The sequence below is a fragment of the Copidosoma floridanum genome, unplaced genomic scaffold (assembly GCF_036245765.1).
Source record: "Copidosoma floridanum isolate Cflo_tuat_1 unplaced genomic scaffold, Cflo_Japanese_pri ptg000020l, whole genome shotgun sequence".
NCBI classification, from domain to species: Eukaryota; Metazoa; Arthropoda; class Insecta; order Hymenoptera; family Encyrtidae; genus Copidosoma; species Copidosoma floridanum.
The window spans coordinates 3,843,593-3,857,835 of record NW_028321897.1 but is presented as its reverse complement, the minus strand read 5'-3'; the positions used below and the strand labels follow the sequence as shown (position 1 = coordinate 3,857,835).

Genomic DNA, 14,243 nt, shown 5'->3' with positions numbered 1-14,243 from the left:
AGATACCGGGTGGTGATGTGTCGCCCGTAATGTTATAATATTATTTTTAAAATTCACCAAATTAGTAAGTAAACTTTTCTAAGTAAGTACGCGTTTACCTTTTTATTGAAAGTATATTTAGTTAAATTGATATAACAGTTCAGGGGTTGTAATGTATACATATAAGTCCCGTAAATAGATACTGGACAGTGATTCAACGCTTTTTATAGTATTACGAAATTCGCCACAAAAGTAAGTAAACTTTTGTAAGGAAATCAAAATCTTTTAATATTTTCGCCTATCAACAGTATTCTTAGTTAAATCGATATGAATTATTGCAGCTGTAATTCTTTTTATAAAATTGGACTCTTTGTCACAGATTTTAACATATTTCCAATCAAAGGTATGTTGTTATTATGAAGTATATTCAGAAACCACTATCTCCTTTCTTTGTATATTCCTATGTTTTTTATGAGACGTATCAAAGCACATTTCATCTATGTGACACATTCAAACGGACAGTCACTGCAAAAACTTGTATACGACCCCAGTATTTTCAAAGGTATCGATTTTGTCTTTACCTAATTGTATAATTTTATTCATAGGTTTTGTAATTAATGGCAGAACAGACATATGATAAGGTCTGTCAAATTGTAAACTAATTTTTCTTAATGATACTGGCTGGTTAGAATAAAAATTAAGTGTACAAGTTGTGGACGTCTCTTCTCCACACCAGGTGGTGATAATCTCAGAATCTTGTTTCATAAGAGTTGTGTCTAAAAAATTATTACTTTTATTATTTTGGACTTAATGAGTGAATTTTAGTTTTTCATTGATAATTAATTGTTGGAAACATTAATAATATTGATGATATGTTTTTTTATGGATAAAAATTATAGTGTCGTCTATATAACGGAATTAAAAAAGAGACATGCATTTATAACAATTGTTTAGTTCAGATAGGAAGCTATTTTTACAATCCATCAAGTAAATAGTTTTTTAAATTATCACATATGATTTGAGCTAGTAGATGAAGAGGATTATTGACTGATGAGATAGAAGATCTAATGGAAACATAAAGTTAGTGAATTTTGAGCAATCAACATGCTTTAGCTAACACTGTATAGGTTTAGGTGATTTTAATATCTTTACAATTTTTAGGTAATAATGTAGTTTTGTTTTGAAGTAAGGTACTTAAAATTATATTTTGAAATGAAAAAATATGAATCTTTATAATTTTCTGGTGAAAAAATTCCAATTTTGTTTTTAAAATATTTCTATGTTACTGATCATTGCAATAGCTTAATTTTCCATCTTAAATTATTATAATGTAAGTCACTTCGTTTTTTTATCTATTTATCCATTGTTATGATTATGATACCCTAGAATTAATTTGAACAATCAACTCTATCTCAAAAATCAATGAAACAAATTAGTTAGTTGATAAAAATATTTGTTTCATGAATTATATAGCAGGATAAAAATGAAAATACAGTTTAGTTTTAAAACAGTTTCTCAATTCCAATACAACCAATATTTATCCTGTTAGTCTTACTTGATATCATTATATTAATTAATAAAATTTCATTCCTCATAAAAATTACACAACAAGTAGAAGTTAAGAAGCAATTTTTGCGAACATGCTAAAAAAAATCATGTACGCACATAAAAAATGAGAGAACTGGTTTTAAAACTTCAAAAATTCATAAATTTTTCGAAAAAAAATTCAAGAAAAACTAACAATAGATTTTTTTCTGATATCAGATAAATTAGAAGAATAACAATTGCTTGATCTAAAATTGTCAACCATTTATTTCTGTTTAAACCATTACTTATAACTTTTATACTATTCTGTCGATGTATAAATCAGCATCCTTAGTTTGAGTTTATTTAAAAGAGTTTATTTATAATATAGAAAAATCATTAAAAAGGTATTATTATTTTCAAAACACTTATTCTAATAGAATTCACCCTCCGTTGACAAAAATGTTTATCATCCAATCAATAAAAAATTTAAGTTCAAAGAAAAACAACTGCTAGAAGAAACTGGTTTTACTAATTCCGAAGAAGGAGCAGTCGATTTCATGAACCCAGAGCTTATACATTAGACAGTCAAGCAGAACTCGTATCGTATGATAAAAGATGAGACATTTATAGAGAGAAAATAAGATTCGGTAAAAATTTATGAATTGGTCCTGTTCCCCTCATCAAAAAAAATAGTAAATATTAGCATTACAGTGATACATAATAACGTAAAACGTCTTGTTCATTTAACTCAAGACTAAAAATTAGAAAGTGAAGCTTTTGGAGTCATGTATAAAGCGGAAGCTAATGCGATTCTTACTGAAAAGTCTATTTCAACTGTAGCAGTGAAACCAGTTCGCAAAAATGCAGATCCAATGTATATTAGTGCACTGGTAAAGGAGCTCAAAATTCTGATTTATCTAGGACAACATTTGAATGTTCTGAAAAAAAAAAAGTGTCTTAAAAAAGTTTAATTAACTTTAGGTGCACTTTTTGTCAACGTCGAGCTTTACAGATTTGGAAATCTGCAAATTTATTTTTTGTGTCATTGAAAAAAATTTATTAATTAAATTGAATAAAATACAGGTACAATCGACCTATGTAATAAAAGAAAATAAAAGAGGTTATAATCTTACAGCTCATACTTTTTTTAAAGTTCTCGAGTTATGATTTTTCTATCGAAGCATTCATTTATTTATTTGTAATACTAACGTTCGAAAAGCATTAGTGCTTGACTGTATTTAGTTGTGGTAGGAAGCCGTAGCGGGCACATATCTAGAAAAATTTATGGTTTTTTGCAATTTTCAGGGATACCACTGCACCAATTGTGTACATCCAAAGCTCTTTTTTCCATTTTTTTGTGGCGTAATAGCTCATTTCACCTTTTTTTTTTTTTTTTTTTTTTGTACTTCTACGTGTTGATTTAATCTGTTCAAATTAATTTAGCAAAAATATGTTAATTATACCAGTAAATTGTAGATTTCATAACCACAGCTTTTATTTTTCTCGTCAACAGGACATAATACAAGATTTCTGGCAATTTTAATGCCTTGTAAGAAAAAAATTCAATCAGTCCAGCATTGTTTAAGTTCGTATGAATCTAATTAATACCCTGTATTTGTACTCAAACATACAATCAGACACACTTACACCCATTTTTTCATGGATGGACTTATAAAACGACTGAATAATTTGAATTATAGCTTGAATAATGTAGCTAAAAGTACTTAAACTTTTTAAAAATACTGCCTATATGTGTAAAATAAGTTTACCCAAAACATTGTCAGTATTATAGTGGAAATTTGATAATCACGCATAAAAAATCTTTAGTTTTTCTAGCTATTTCTATTCGTTAGATAGTTGGAAATTTAAAGTTCAATACTTGAAAATAACTTTAACCGCTATCAAGTAAGCAATTATTTACGTTCCAAGTTATCAAAATGTGTAGCTTGGACTTACAACGGGGGGGGGGGCGGATGGCTGGAAAGTTGTATTGAGGTACGACAAAGACAGATGACTGACAACAAAGTAAGTTCTCTCTACACAGTTTAGTATGAGCTATCATAATTGCTGTTCAATAAATCATGAGCACAAACCTATGAATATCGGGTGTCAAGGCGTAGTCACCTTCTAGTATATCTACAGAATAAGTGTAAAATAATATCATTTTATATTTGACCACTGCAACGTGATACAAAGGCTTTACTTAAATGAGCAACATATATTCAAGTTTAATTATTTTCATATATTACTTGAATCAATTTACATTTTTTTAAAAATTCGGCCAAAGTCAGGCTTAAATTTTTCCATCCTTAATTATTTAATTTACAAAGTACTACTATAACAAGTTGGACACAGCTGCAGTGAACAATGTCAAGAGCTCGAGGTTGGAAGGATTTGCTGTCTTTTTTTCTGTGGGCGAAGCTAATTCTTTTTCTTGCTACACTTTCAGGCATGTATTTGTTAAAAAAACATTACTAACACTCCAGTATAATTTTGAAATAAACCTAAAATTTTAATTGTAATCGCACCAAGTAGTGCTTATATTGGTATCTTATCTTAGATTTTAGTCTCAGCTATGACATAAATTTAGAGATTTAGATTTATTTTAATATTCTTAGCTTGCATTTTAAATAGACATTTTCGAGAGGTATTAAAACAATAACTAATCAATAAGTTTAGAGTTTTTGACAATTTGTAGTGCACGTTTGTTTATTAATAACAACTAATAATGAAATACGAACTATACATATATTATATCCATGTATGGTTAAAGTTTCTTTCAAGTAGAGATTATATTGGAGCATAACTTTTTGGTGATGTACAAAATATAATGTTAGTCAAAATAAGTTGAATTTGAAAGTTCACTATGCAGATCAAAGCCCCAACTATATACGATACTACCTGCTGAAGCTACTTTGGATATTTGAACAATCGGATAATTTTAGTAAGCTTAAGACTGACAAAGTGCCATAACAAAGAAACTTTTTTAAAAGTTAGTAGTACAGTAAATAATGCAATATATTTTATTTAGTATATGCGCCTAATACAATACTACATATTTTAGTTAGGCGCATTTTTTTGTTCTAAAGCAATCATTAAATCGTGCTAGTCAGCAGTCATTAACAAAGAATTATCATTAGGTTTACTACTTATCTTGATAAAATAGACCGACTAATGATTGTGTGTACAAATAGTTAATTTTTTTTTTGTATTCCTTCAAACAAAGTTCATCCACATCAATGATAATTTTATTCAAAAAGTTATTGGCTGTGGTATGGTATGTATAAAAGTTGGGAAGATCATAAATTTTAGTCTCGATAATATACACCTTAAAAATTCTTATTTTTGAAAAAAATCATTTTCATCAGGGGTAATGTTGATTTTTATTTGTTTTGTCTCGAATGTCAAGACAATGTGTAGATTTTATTTTTGAGACAATACTAATACAGTGCTTTTCAGGTACATTCTGTACGCATAAAATAAAAAAACGTGTCCATAAAAACTTTAAAAAATAGTTGGAACTGATTCGAAAATTAATGTCATCTAAAAATTCTTTTTTATCTATACCTAAAAAATCAATGATATTGTGTTTTTTAGACATGCGACTCGTTATCAGAGTGAAAATTTTCGGTTCTCGGTCATGAACATAACCAATATAAACGATAATTGTCTGAAATGATTTATGTTACAATATTAGACAACAGTATAAATAGATAATTAGACACAAAAAATTCAGTAATACGTATAAAAGTTTTTTTAACCAAATCAAAAATAAAATCAACATTAAAGTGTTATTCAATTCTGATTTTCTATTCACAACATGTATGATATCTTATTACAACTAGTTCAAGGTATTATCTACATACTCTCATAATTATGAGGTCCCTTCTTCTGAGAGCCACCTCCATCAAACAGACCATTATTTTAGGACCGTGACCATTGTACAGCATACATGCCTTGTTTTGCTTTTGAAAGACAGTTTTTGTTTGTTTATTGTGCACATCAATGAGTAAGACTGTACTTAATTGCTTATTTTTTTTCTGAGGCAATGGCAATTCATAAAAACCCTATGCTTGTTAAGTAGTTTCAGTTTATGTATTCATTTAAAAATTATTCTAAGTCCATGTTAAAATTATTTACAATAAGATCTAAATGTACGTATCCTGAAGAGTCTATTAGTGAAATGGCGAAGTATTGAATAAACGTGTACCATTTCATAAAAGTCATGCTTGGACTACCAAGTATTTTTGTCTGACTTACTTTAAAATCTTAACTTTCTTACAGTAGTACATCTCGACGAGATTTCTTATTTTTTAATTATGGATTTATTTCCAAAATTTTTAGGCTGCCATGGATTAAAGCCTCAACTCTATCCAAACGTGACTGAATTAGAGATAAACGAAGGAGAAACTCTGAACATAACATGCATAAGCGATGACTATATTAATTTTTATTTTCCCACTAGTGATACAAAGGGTAGGGTAAGATCACTGACTTATTTATTGTATGTTCAGTTAGTTACAGAAAAAAAAAGTATTTCTAAAAAATCATACCTAACTACTAAACTTTGGATTTGAAAAAAGACCACCTCTCAGCCCCTCATTACACCAGAAGTCAGCAGTACCCGCAAGACATTCACAAGATTATCAACCGTTTTTGGAGACACTGGCTGGTATGGTTGTGCTGATGATAGCAGGAAAATAACAAGTATGACGTACAAAAACTATAGCGACCCAAGTGTCAGTTGGATGCACGTTTATGTAAAATGTAAGGATTTTACACACTTTAGCTCTTTTTTTTTTTTTTAACTAAATTATATTAAAAACTATAATATTTGTTAAAAAAGATTATTGTAAGATAATATGTTTTTACATACAGCCTACAAAAAACCATTTGTACATGCAAATGAAAATAGTAATTATTTACTGGCTTCTGGATGTTATGAACATCTTATTTTACCGTGCCAGACAACATCCCCAGAATTTGTCGTAACTCTAAAAAAAAATGGAAACGTAATATATTTTTTACTTAATTAGACACTTTTTCAGAAAACATTGTAAACTACCTATACATTTTCAAATATATTAGGTACTTAAAATTAACGAGAAGATAACTTTCGATCCTAAAGTTGGTTATGTTGTTAAAGAAGCAGATTGGGATACAGAGAGTGTTTATACTTGTACAGTTGAAAATAATAGCTTTTCACATGTGATAAAAATAAAAGCTCATAGATCGGCATTTTCTTCATGCATGAGTATTTTGAAAATAGACGGTGCAAAAGCTGTCTCAACAGGTTCGAGACTGAATCTAACATGTACAGTTGAAATTAGAAGAGAAGCGCTTTACACTATCTCTTGGGAGACTCCGCGTGAAGTGGTAAAATCTAATATTGATACAACTTAATTGTTTCAATTTCTTAAAATATGTATTATTACTTATACATTTGATTCAATGCTTCTTGAATAACGTACGTATGTTAATTAGACTCCTGGGACAGTTGTAAATACTGTTCATGAAGAAGACAAAGGGGAATTCGGCTTAGTTGATATTATGACGTCTGAGCTTATTATAAATAATGTAACCCACTATGATAAGGGTAATTACATTTGTAAATTAAAGCCTTTATTCGATAGAGCTAAGAGTCTTCATGTTTACGTTTGCCTATTTAGTGAGTCTTCGATACATTTGCGATTTTTTTAAACCTAATGCTTGACACTCAGACGACATTATTTTTATAGGAACTAACGAACCGTATATAAATTTAACGTCTTACAATCTTAATACATTCTCTGAGGATGGTAAATCAGTGACTTTCTTGGCTTTTGTTGATGCATGTCCCATACCAACTTTGGAGTGGTAATGTATTCAGCTCTTTCTATCACATCGATGAACATTTATTTATTTATTTTTTGTGACTATTATTAAGAAATTTTACACGTTTCAGGATTCATCCTAAGGGTTATGAAATTATTCCTTACTATAGGGGTATAAGAATTTTTAATAACAAATCGATGAGCCAACTAACTAAACTGAATATCAATAAAGATGACACGGGAACTTTTACGCTTAGAGCTAAGTATGGTGGGGTGGTGAAGGAGTTGAAGTTTCATCTTGAAGTTTATGGTACGTGATAACTGTCTGGTATTAGTGAAACATTAATATTTGAAACTGCACAACATTAAATATTTATAAGATTTGAAAATTAATGTGTTATAATGGTTTCATTAAAAAATTTTAAGTGTTTTTAATTCAATACAGTCAAGTGCTACGGACCTTACGCTGCATTTATTAAGTAGTCGTGAGAGTTTCATTTCAACTCGAAACTCACTACTTGCAGTTAAATAATGATAATCTTATATTACTTCTTTCATATTTTGGGATATGTAAGATGATATTTATTCTTAATTAAGGGAAAATGTTACTTATAAACTGTCTATTTAATATTATTTTTTATGAAAAACTGTAATTTTTTATTTTCTTTACGTATAGAAGAGCATTCAGATATTAGTAGCAGTACTAAAAATGATTTTTAGAAAATTGTTGCAACCTTTAACCGTTGAAATAATTTAAAAAATATGATGATGTAGGTAAATAATCAACGGAAATTTTATTCACGACGAAAGGTGTCAGTTCTTTTTTTTTACAATTAAAATTTTTGAACGTGATTAAATTTTAACGAAATAGTTTCTAAAATTTTTCTTTAGTTCGAAGATACAACTTGTATAAGAGTAAATCCACAAAAATATTCCGTTTTATTAAAAAATTTTTTTTTAAGACTCACCTTAGAGATAGGGTTAATTTTACATGCAATGCCATGTACTTACGGAAAGTCTAGGAGGCCTTTTATAATTCTCAAAAAAGTAAATGGAAAAATTTTCTCATTATACATTCATGCACGGGCTGTTATGGAAGGCCGTCACAAAATTGTTGTTAGTATCACATTTTTATTTGTTGCTTCATAAATTTTCTTTAAACTTACAACTAGTACTGTAGATCTACTAATTTAGATACAATGGTTGTATTCTTGTATCCTTTATTTGTATGTAACTCTACTAAATAAAAATGTGCCATGTAATATTTCTAGCTTTTTCATGTAAATGGCTGATTGTAACTAGAATGTTCACACATTATATTTAAACCAGAAATAAATTAATTTAAGTGATGCTTTAAATAATAAAACTTAAGCTTATTTGTGGTTGGAAATACTAAGAAATTGTAATTGGTTTTTTTTGCTTTTTTGATTATTATGCAGTTTGAAATACATTCTGATAAATGTTGCAGTATTTTACCTTATGCAAAGTAATAACTTTTATTCTGCAGGTAAGCCGACGGTCGAATTTGACAAAAGCTACCTTAAATCTTACTACAGCTTTAATGAAACTGATACGTTTGTTTGTCTGGTTAATCGTAATCCTAAGTCGAATATATCTTGGACCTACACGAACTATCCAAAATACCCATTAAGAAGTATACAGAAGATATATAAGTTACAGGTTTGTTAGCCACAATAAGTAATAACTTGGTTATCTGAAAATTGAAAATATTTTAAAATATTAATGGAACAAAAAATGTTGTTTTATAAAAATTACTAAATTAATCTAGGGAATAGACATGGATGCACAAAATAACAGTTTTACACAAGTGTCAACAGTAGAACTGGTACGGCCAGTAAGATCTATTTTATTAAGATGCACAGCTTGCAACAGTTATGGATGCACTTCCGTAGCAAAGAAAATTTACATCACGGGTATACACATATAAATAATAGTATTTAACTTTGATTTTTAATAGTTATTTACGTAAATAGTGCGGAAAAGACGATTTCCCGCACGAGTAGTGATTGACTCACACGAGTGGCCGGAGTTGACGGGAACGAGTACCAGTTGAGCACACGAGTGCGTAGCACGAGTGTGATCGCAACGTACAAGTCTATCACACGAGTGCGGGAAATCGTCCCACACGAGTTGCGTACAAGTTTTTTCGCAATGTGTGAGGAAAATAGGTACAAAATAGGTATGAATTTTGATTTCCAGTGTGTAGCAAACTTTTTCCGGTGTGTGGCAAAACCTTTTCTGCACACTGTGTGGCAACATCCTTTGCCGCACACTTTTTCCACACACTGTGCGACAACAATCTTTGCCACACACCTTTTCCGCACACTGTGCGGAAAAACCTTTGCCGCACACCTTTGTCGCACACTATGTGGGAAAATTGATTTTCCACACTAATACCAGTGCGAAAAACACCCATTTTCCGCACATTATTGCGAAACAGTAGTTTTCCTACGAGTTTGAAAAGTCTCTGTTTGCGAACCGAGAAGTTTGCGGCCCGAGCGGAAGGCGAGGGACGTAATGAGGTTCGTAAAGGAGATTTTTCGAACGAGTTCCGGAAAACTGCTTTTTCGCCCGAGGAAGTACTAGCCTCCCAAAACCACCCGAGAAAAATATTTTTCCACCCTCGGGTGGTTTTGGGAGGCTGGTACTTCCTCGGGCGAAAAAGCAGTTTTCCGGAACTCGTTCGAAAAGTCTCCTTTACGAACCTCGTTACGTCCCTCGCCTTCCGCTCGGGCCGCAAACCTCTCGGTTCGCAAACAGAGACTTTTCAAACTCGTAGGAAAACTACTATTTTTATCATACCCCGACGAAAGACGACTTTTCTTCCCTCTCTTTAGGGTAAAAGAACCCTATTCGTCTTGGGTAAAAACTCGTTATATCTCTGCTTTCTAGAAAAGTATTTTAGCGTAATTTGCGTAGAAACTGTTTCCCAAGCCGTAGAAAAGCGTTGGTTGTGGCCAAAATACTTTTCCAATAAGCAAAGAATACGAGTTTTACCTGCTAGGTTATGTTGCACTTTTGACCCTGGAGTAATGAAAAAAACGTCAACATTCGACGAAGACAGATGAAACATTGTATACGCCAAACGGGAAAAAAGTATATGGCATTGACTTTCGGGTGTTGTCCTCATTCGCCTTCGGCTTGGGAGATCATTATACGCGTGGAGGAGAATACCATACTTTGATCCCTTGTGTCTTATACAATTGTTTTTTTTTTTTATAATTTGCATTTGTTGTTGCATCGTATAATTTTTTTGTTTTTCTTCTTTAGATGGGGTACCTAACGCATCTCTTGGAATAATACAACCAAAAAGAAGTTTTAAGAAAGGTGATAATATTTCTTTAATATGTGCTGCTGTAACCCGAGAATTCTCCAAGGTCGTATGGTATGATGATAATGAACAGGTGGTCGTAAATTCTGGTTAGTTCTAGATTAATTTTTTAAGTGTTATAGTTATAATTTTCTAGTATAGTTTGACCAGTTTACATGTTTTCTGACACATTTAGAAAGAATACACGTTACGTCGGTAACATTTACATTTACCTACCAAATCATTCTTTCAATCAATAATGTTAGTGAATCAGATAGACGGAATTATTATTGCAAAGCGACAGAAAGATACTATGGATATAATCAGAAAAAAACACATTCAAAGTTATACTTCCTTGATATCAATGGTAATAATGTGACTGCTTCTAAAAACTGTGATACTGCAGATCATTTGATACATTTTAACGATTTCTACTTCATCTATGATAACTTTTTTTGTACAGTTCCACCTTACTTCATCCATTTTAATATGAATGATACAGGAAAAACTGTGCTAGCAAGAAACTTTGAGCATCCCCTGATTTTATTATGCCACGTAGGCGGGATTCCAACCCCTAACATCACATGGTTCAAGAACGACGTACCTTTAAAATTGTCATCACAGTTTGGTTTTGAGGACAGTAATCAAAAATTAATTATAAGATATCTTTTTGAGAAAGATGGTGGCAACTATTCGTGTCTTGCTGAAAATAATTTTGGAATAGTGGCAAAGTCCCAAATTATCATTGTAAAAGGTAAAAAATTTTAACACGTGTAATTACTTTAATTTATTTTTATTTTTTGGAAATAAAGTAAAAGGCGTGCTATCACCTCACACCACACAGATGAAGTACAGTCTATAATACGTTTGATTTGGTTATAAAAACTAAGTCATTCAATGTAATGTTTTAAACAATAAAATTATTACTAAACATTTCTTAATTGTCAAACATTAACAAAAATGAATATTACTTGGGTACCCAAGCACCCACTGTCCACTGGTTATTATTTCTTAACGATACTTATTGGAAACTCAATTCATAATTTTTTTTCTCTTACTCTACTTACTAAGTATTTTAAAATCTCGTATATTAGACCCGTTTGCCGTTCGCTATTATACAATGATGTGAGTATCTTACAATAACACAATAGTGTTTTAGTACGATATCAACTAATATTAACGGCGTTAATGTGTGCCAGATGCAAACTTACACCAACGTCAAATCCAAGGGAAGATTTGAAATTCTATTTTCGGACAGGAGTGATCCAATTGTCTTCTAAATCCAAGCTGGTGTGAAAAAAATTAATAGAAAAGAGATATGTATGTTATTCAGCATACATATAAAACAATTTTATAGTGATACTATAAGCTGCATGAAATAATACTGGAAAAAAATAATTCACTTGCTTGATATATTATTCTCCTGTGTCAAAAATAGACTGTTCAAGTCAGTCTTTCGAATAAGAACGAGGATCAGTTGTATTTTTATGGAAATAATAGTATTATGTAAATGCATTCTATTAAAAAAAAAATTTGCAAAGTTCAAAAAACATCATCAACGAATTTAAAGTCATCGACAGAAAATTTATTAAAAAATCAATGAAAACGCAAACTGCTTGGTACTTCTATATTAAATATACCTAAAACATGTCAGCATCACTTTGTGTCAGCTTTATTTTTCTTGCAGTTCAAGATTATTTTATAATATTACTGATGGAAACCGTTAAACTAATAATTTTATTGAAAGCAGAAAGATTTCAAGGCTTTCACTTCAAATTCTGTAAAAAAAGATTGTACAGCTAGTTTTTTATTTTCCGAACTACATGTTATTAGAATCTTTACTCAGACTACGTGTGAGCAAGCTAAACGAAATAACATGCTGGAAGAAGAAAAAAGTATTTACATTGAAGTAGTTAATTTTTTTTTCAGGTCGAAATCCAGATTATTGGATCGGAATGGTTGTGTGGGTAATCACAACTCTAACGTGTCTTCTAGTTTACTTTTATTTAAAAGTAAAACATAAAAATGTAAATAAAAAGAGGTTATAGTTGTTACAACATAATTATATATAAAAAAATTCGATAATAAAGACAAATTACGTTGACAACTAAATAAATTTTTCAAGTTCAAAGAGGAAAGACAATTAGAATCTGGTACTATCCAGTTTAAGGAAGGAGCACCTAATTTAATAAATCCAAAACTATCAGTAGACGATCAATCGGAACTCCTTCCGTATGACGAAAGATTCGAATTTCCTAAAGAAAACATAAAACTAGGTAAGAGATCATGAAAAATTTTTACAAAGAAACGTTACTATCAACTTAATCAATATCCATGTTTAACATGTTTCTTTTCTACCTAAAGACAAACAAATAGGCAGTGGAGCATATGGAGTCGTGTATAAAGCCGTAGCTTATGAAATACTTACTAAAAAATCTACTACAACTGTAGCTGTAAAAACGGTTCGAAAAAATGCAGATCCGATGTATATTAGTGCACTAGCGAAGGAGCTCAAAATTATGATTTATTTAGGACAGCACTTGAATATCATAAGTCTTCTGGGCGCTTGCACTAAAAATATAGCTAAACGTAAAAATTCCCATAAGGCTGTTAACTACCATTTTATCTTAGTAAGTGTCTTACACAAAATTAATATTTTAGGTGAACTTCTGGTAATTGTTGAGCTTTGCCGATTTGGGAACCTTCAAAGCTATGTTTTGTGTCATAAGAAAAGTTTTATAAATCAAATTAATTCAAGTACAGATAAAATTGACCCTTCTATTGGAAAAAAATTAAGAAGGTAATAATTTTACTGCTTCACCTTTTTTTCGATTTCTCTAGCAACGGTACTTGTCATGGACTTAGGACTTGACAGTAAAAGTAGTATCAATGCTTATTTCAGTTTTAAAGTTTAAAAATTGCAAGTATACCTAACTTGTTGATGACAGCCATAGAAAGTAATCCTATGTATGGATAATTATTCTCACGTAGAGTATTGTAGAGTAAAGAAATTAAATAAAGATTCTATCCATCATGTTAACTTCTACAATTTATGTCTTTAAATTCTGCATGAAAAGTCTTGACTGTTAATAGTTAAATTCGTGTACGGAAATATACTTAAATACGGTTCATATACAAATACAGTCTTCAACGGAATATGTGTCTAAGACTTTTGGTCTCAAATAAGTTTGGTGTAAGCATTCATAAATTAAAACGTCTATCAAAAAATTACTTTTTTTGAAAACATTTTGACCCTTATGACTCGTAAACCTGATAAACAATTTTAATTTTATGGCCAACAGGACAAGACACGAGATTTCTGATGACATTAGTACGACCTTGTACGACAGCAGTTCAAGCAATAAGTTCAATATTTACTACACTGTAGCTGAGAACGTAAGCGATCCAAGTGAATTAAGTGATGATTTTGACAACGATGATATTCAGCCAGATTGGCGTTCTAATTACAAAGGGGACTACACAGATGAAGATGTTCCGTTTCTCTGCACTGAGGATCTTTTTTTATGGGCTTATCAAATAGCAAATGGTATGAAGTACCTCTCCCAAAGAAAGGCAAGCACCTATGTGTATAT

At 30.7% G+C, this 14,243-nt stretch overlaps 1 protein-coding gene across 1 annotated transcript; it reads left to right on the top strand.

Annotated features, from left to right (window-relative positions):
- The first annotated feature begins 3,827 nt into the window (after window positions 1-3,827).
- LOC106642168 (vascular endothelial growth factor receptor kdr-like) lies at window positions 3,828-12,698 on the top strand. Its single transcript, XM_089594012.1, has 14 exons — window positions 3,828-3,889; window positions 5,851-5,987; window positions 6,090-6,273; window positions 6,385-6,518; window positions 6,595-6,882; window positions 6,991-7,174; window positions 7,245-7,362; window positions 7,451-7,629; window positions 8,827-8,999; window positions 9,109-9,253; window positions 10,611-10,760; window positions 10,847-11,017; window positions 11,114-11,404; window positions 12,580-12,698. The coding sequence occupies exons 1-14, from the start codon at window positions 3,874-3,876 to the stop codon at window positions 12,696-12,698; spliced, it is 2,289 nt and encodes a 762-aa protein (XP_089450138.1). The 5' UTR covers window positions 3,828-3,873.
- The last annotated feature ends 1,545 nt before the right edge of the window (window positions 12,699-14,243 follow it).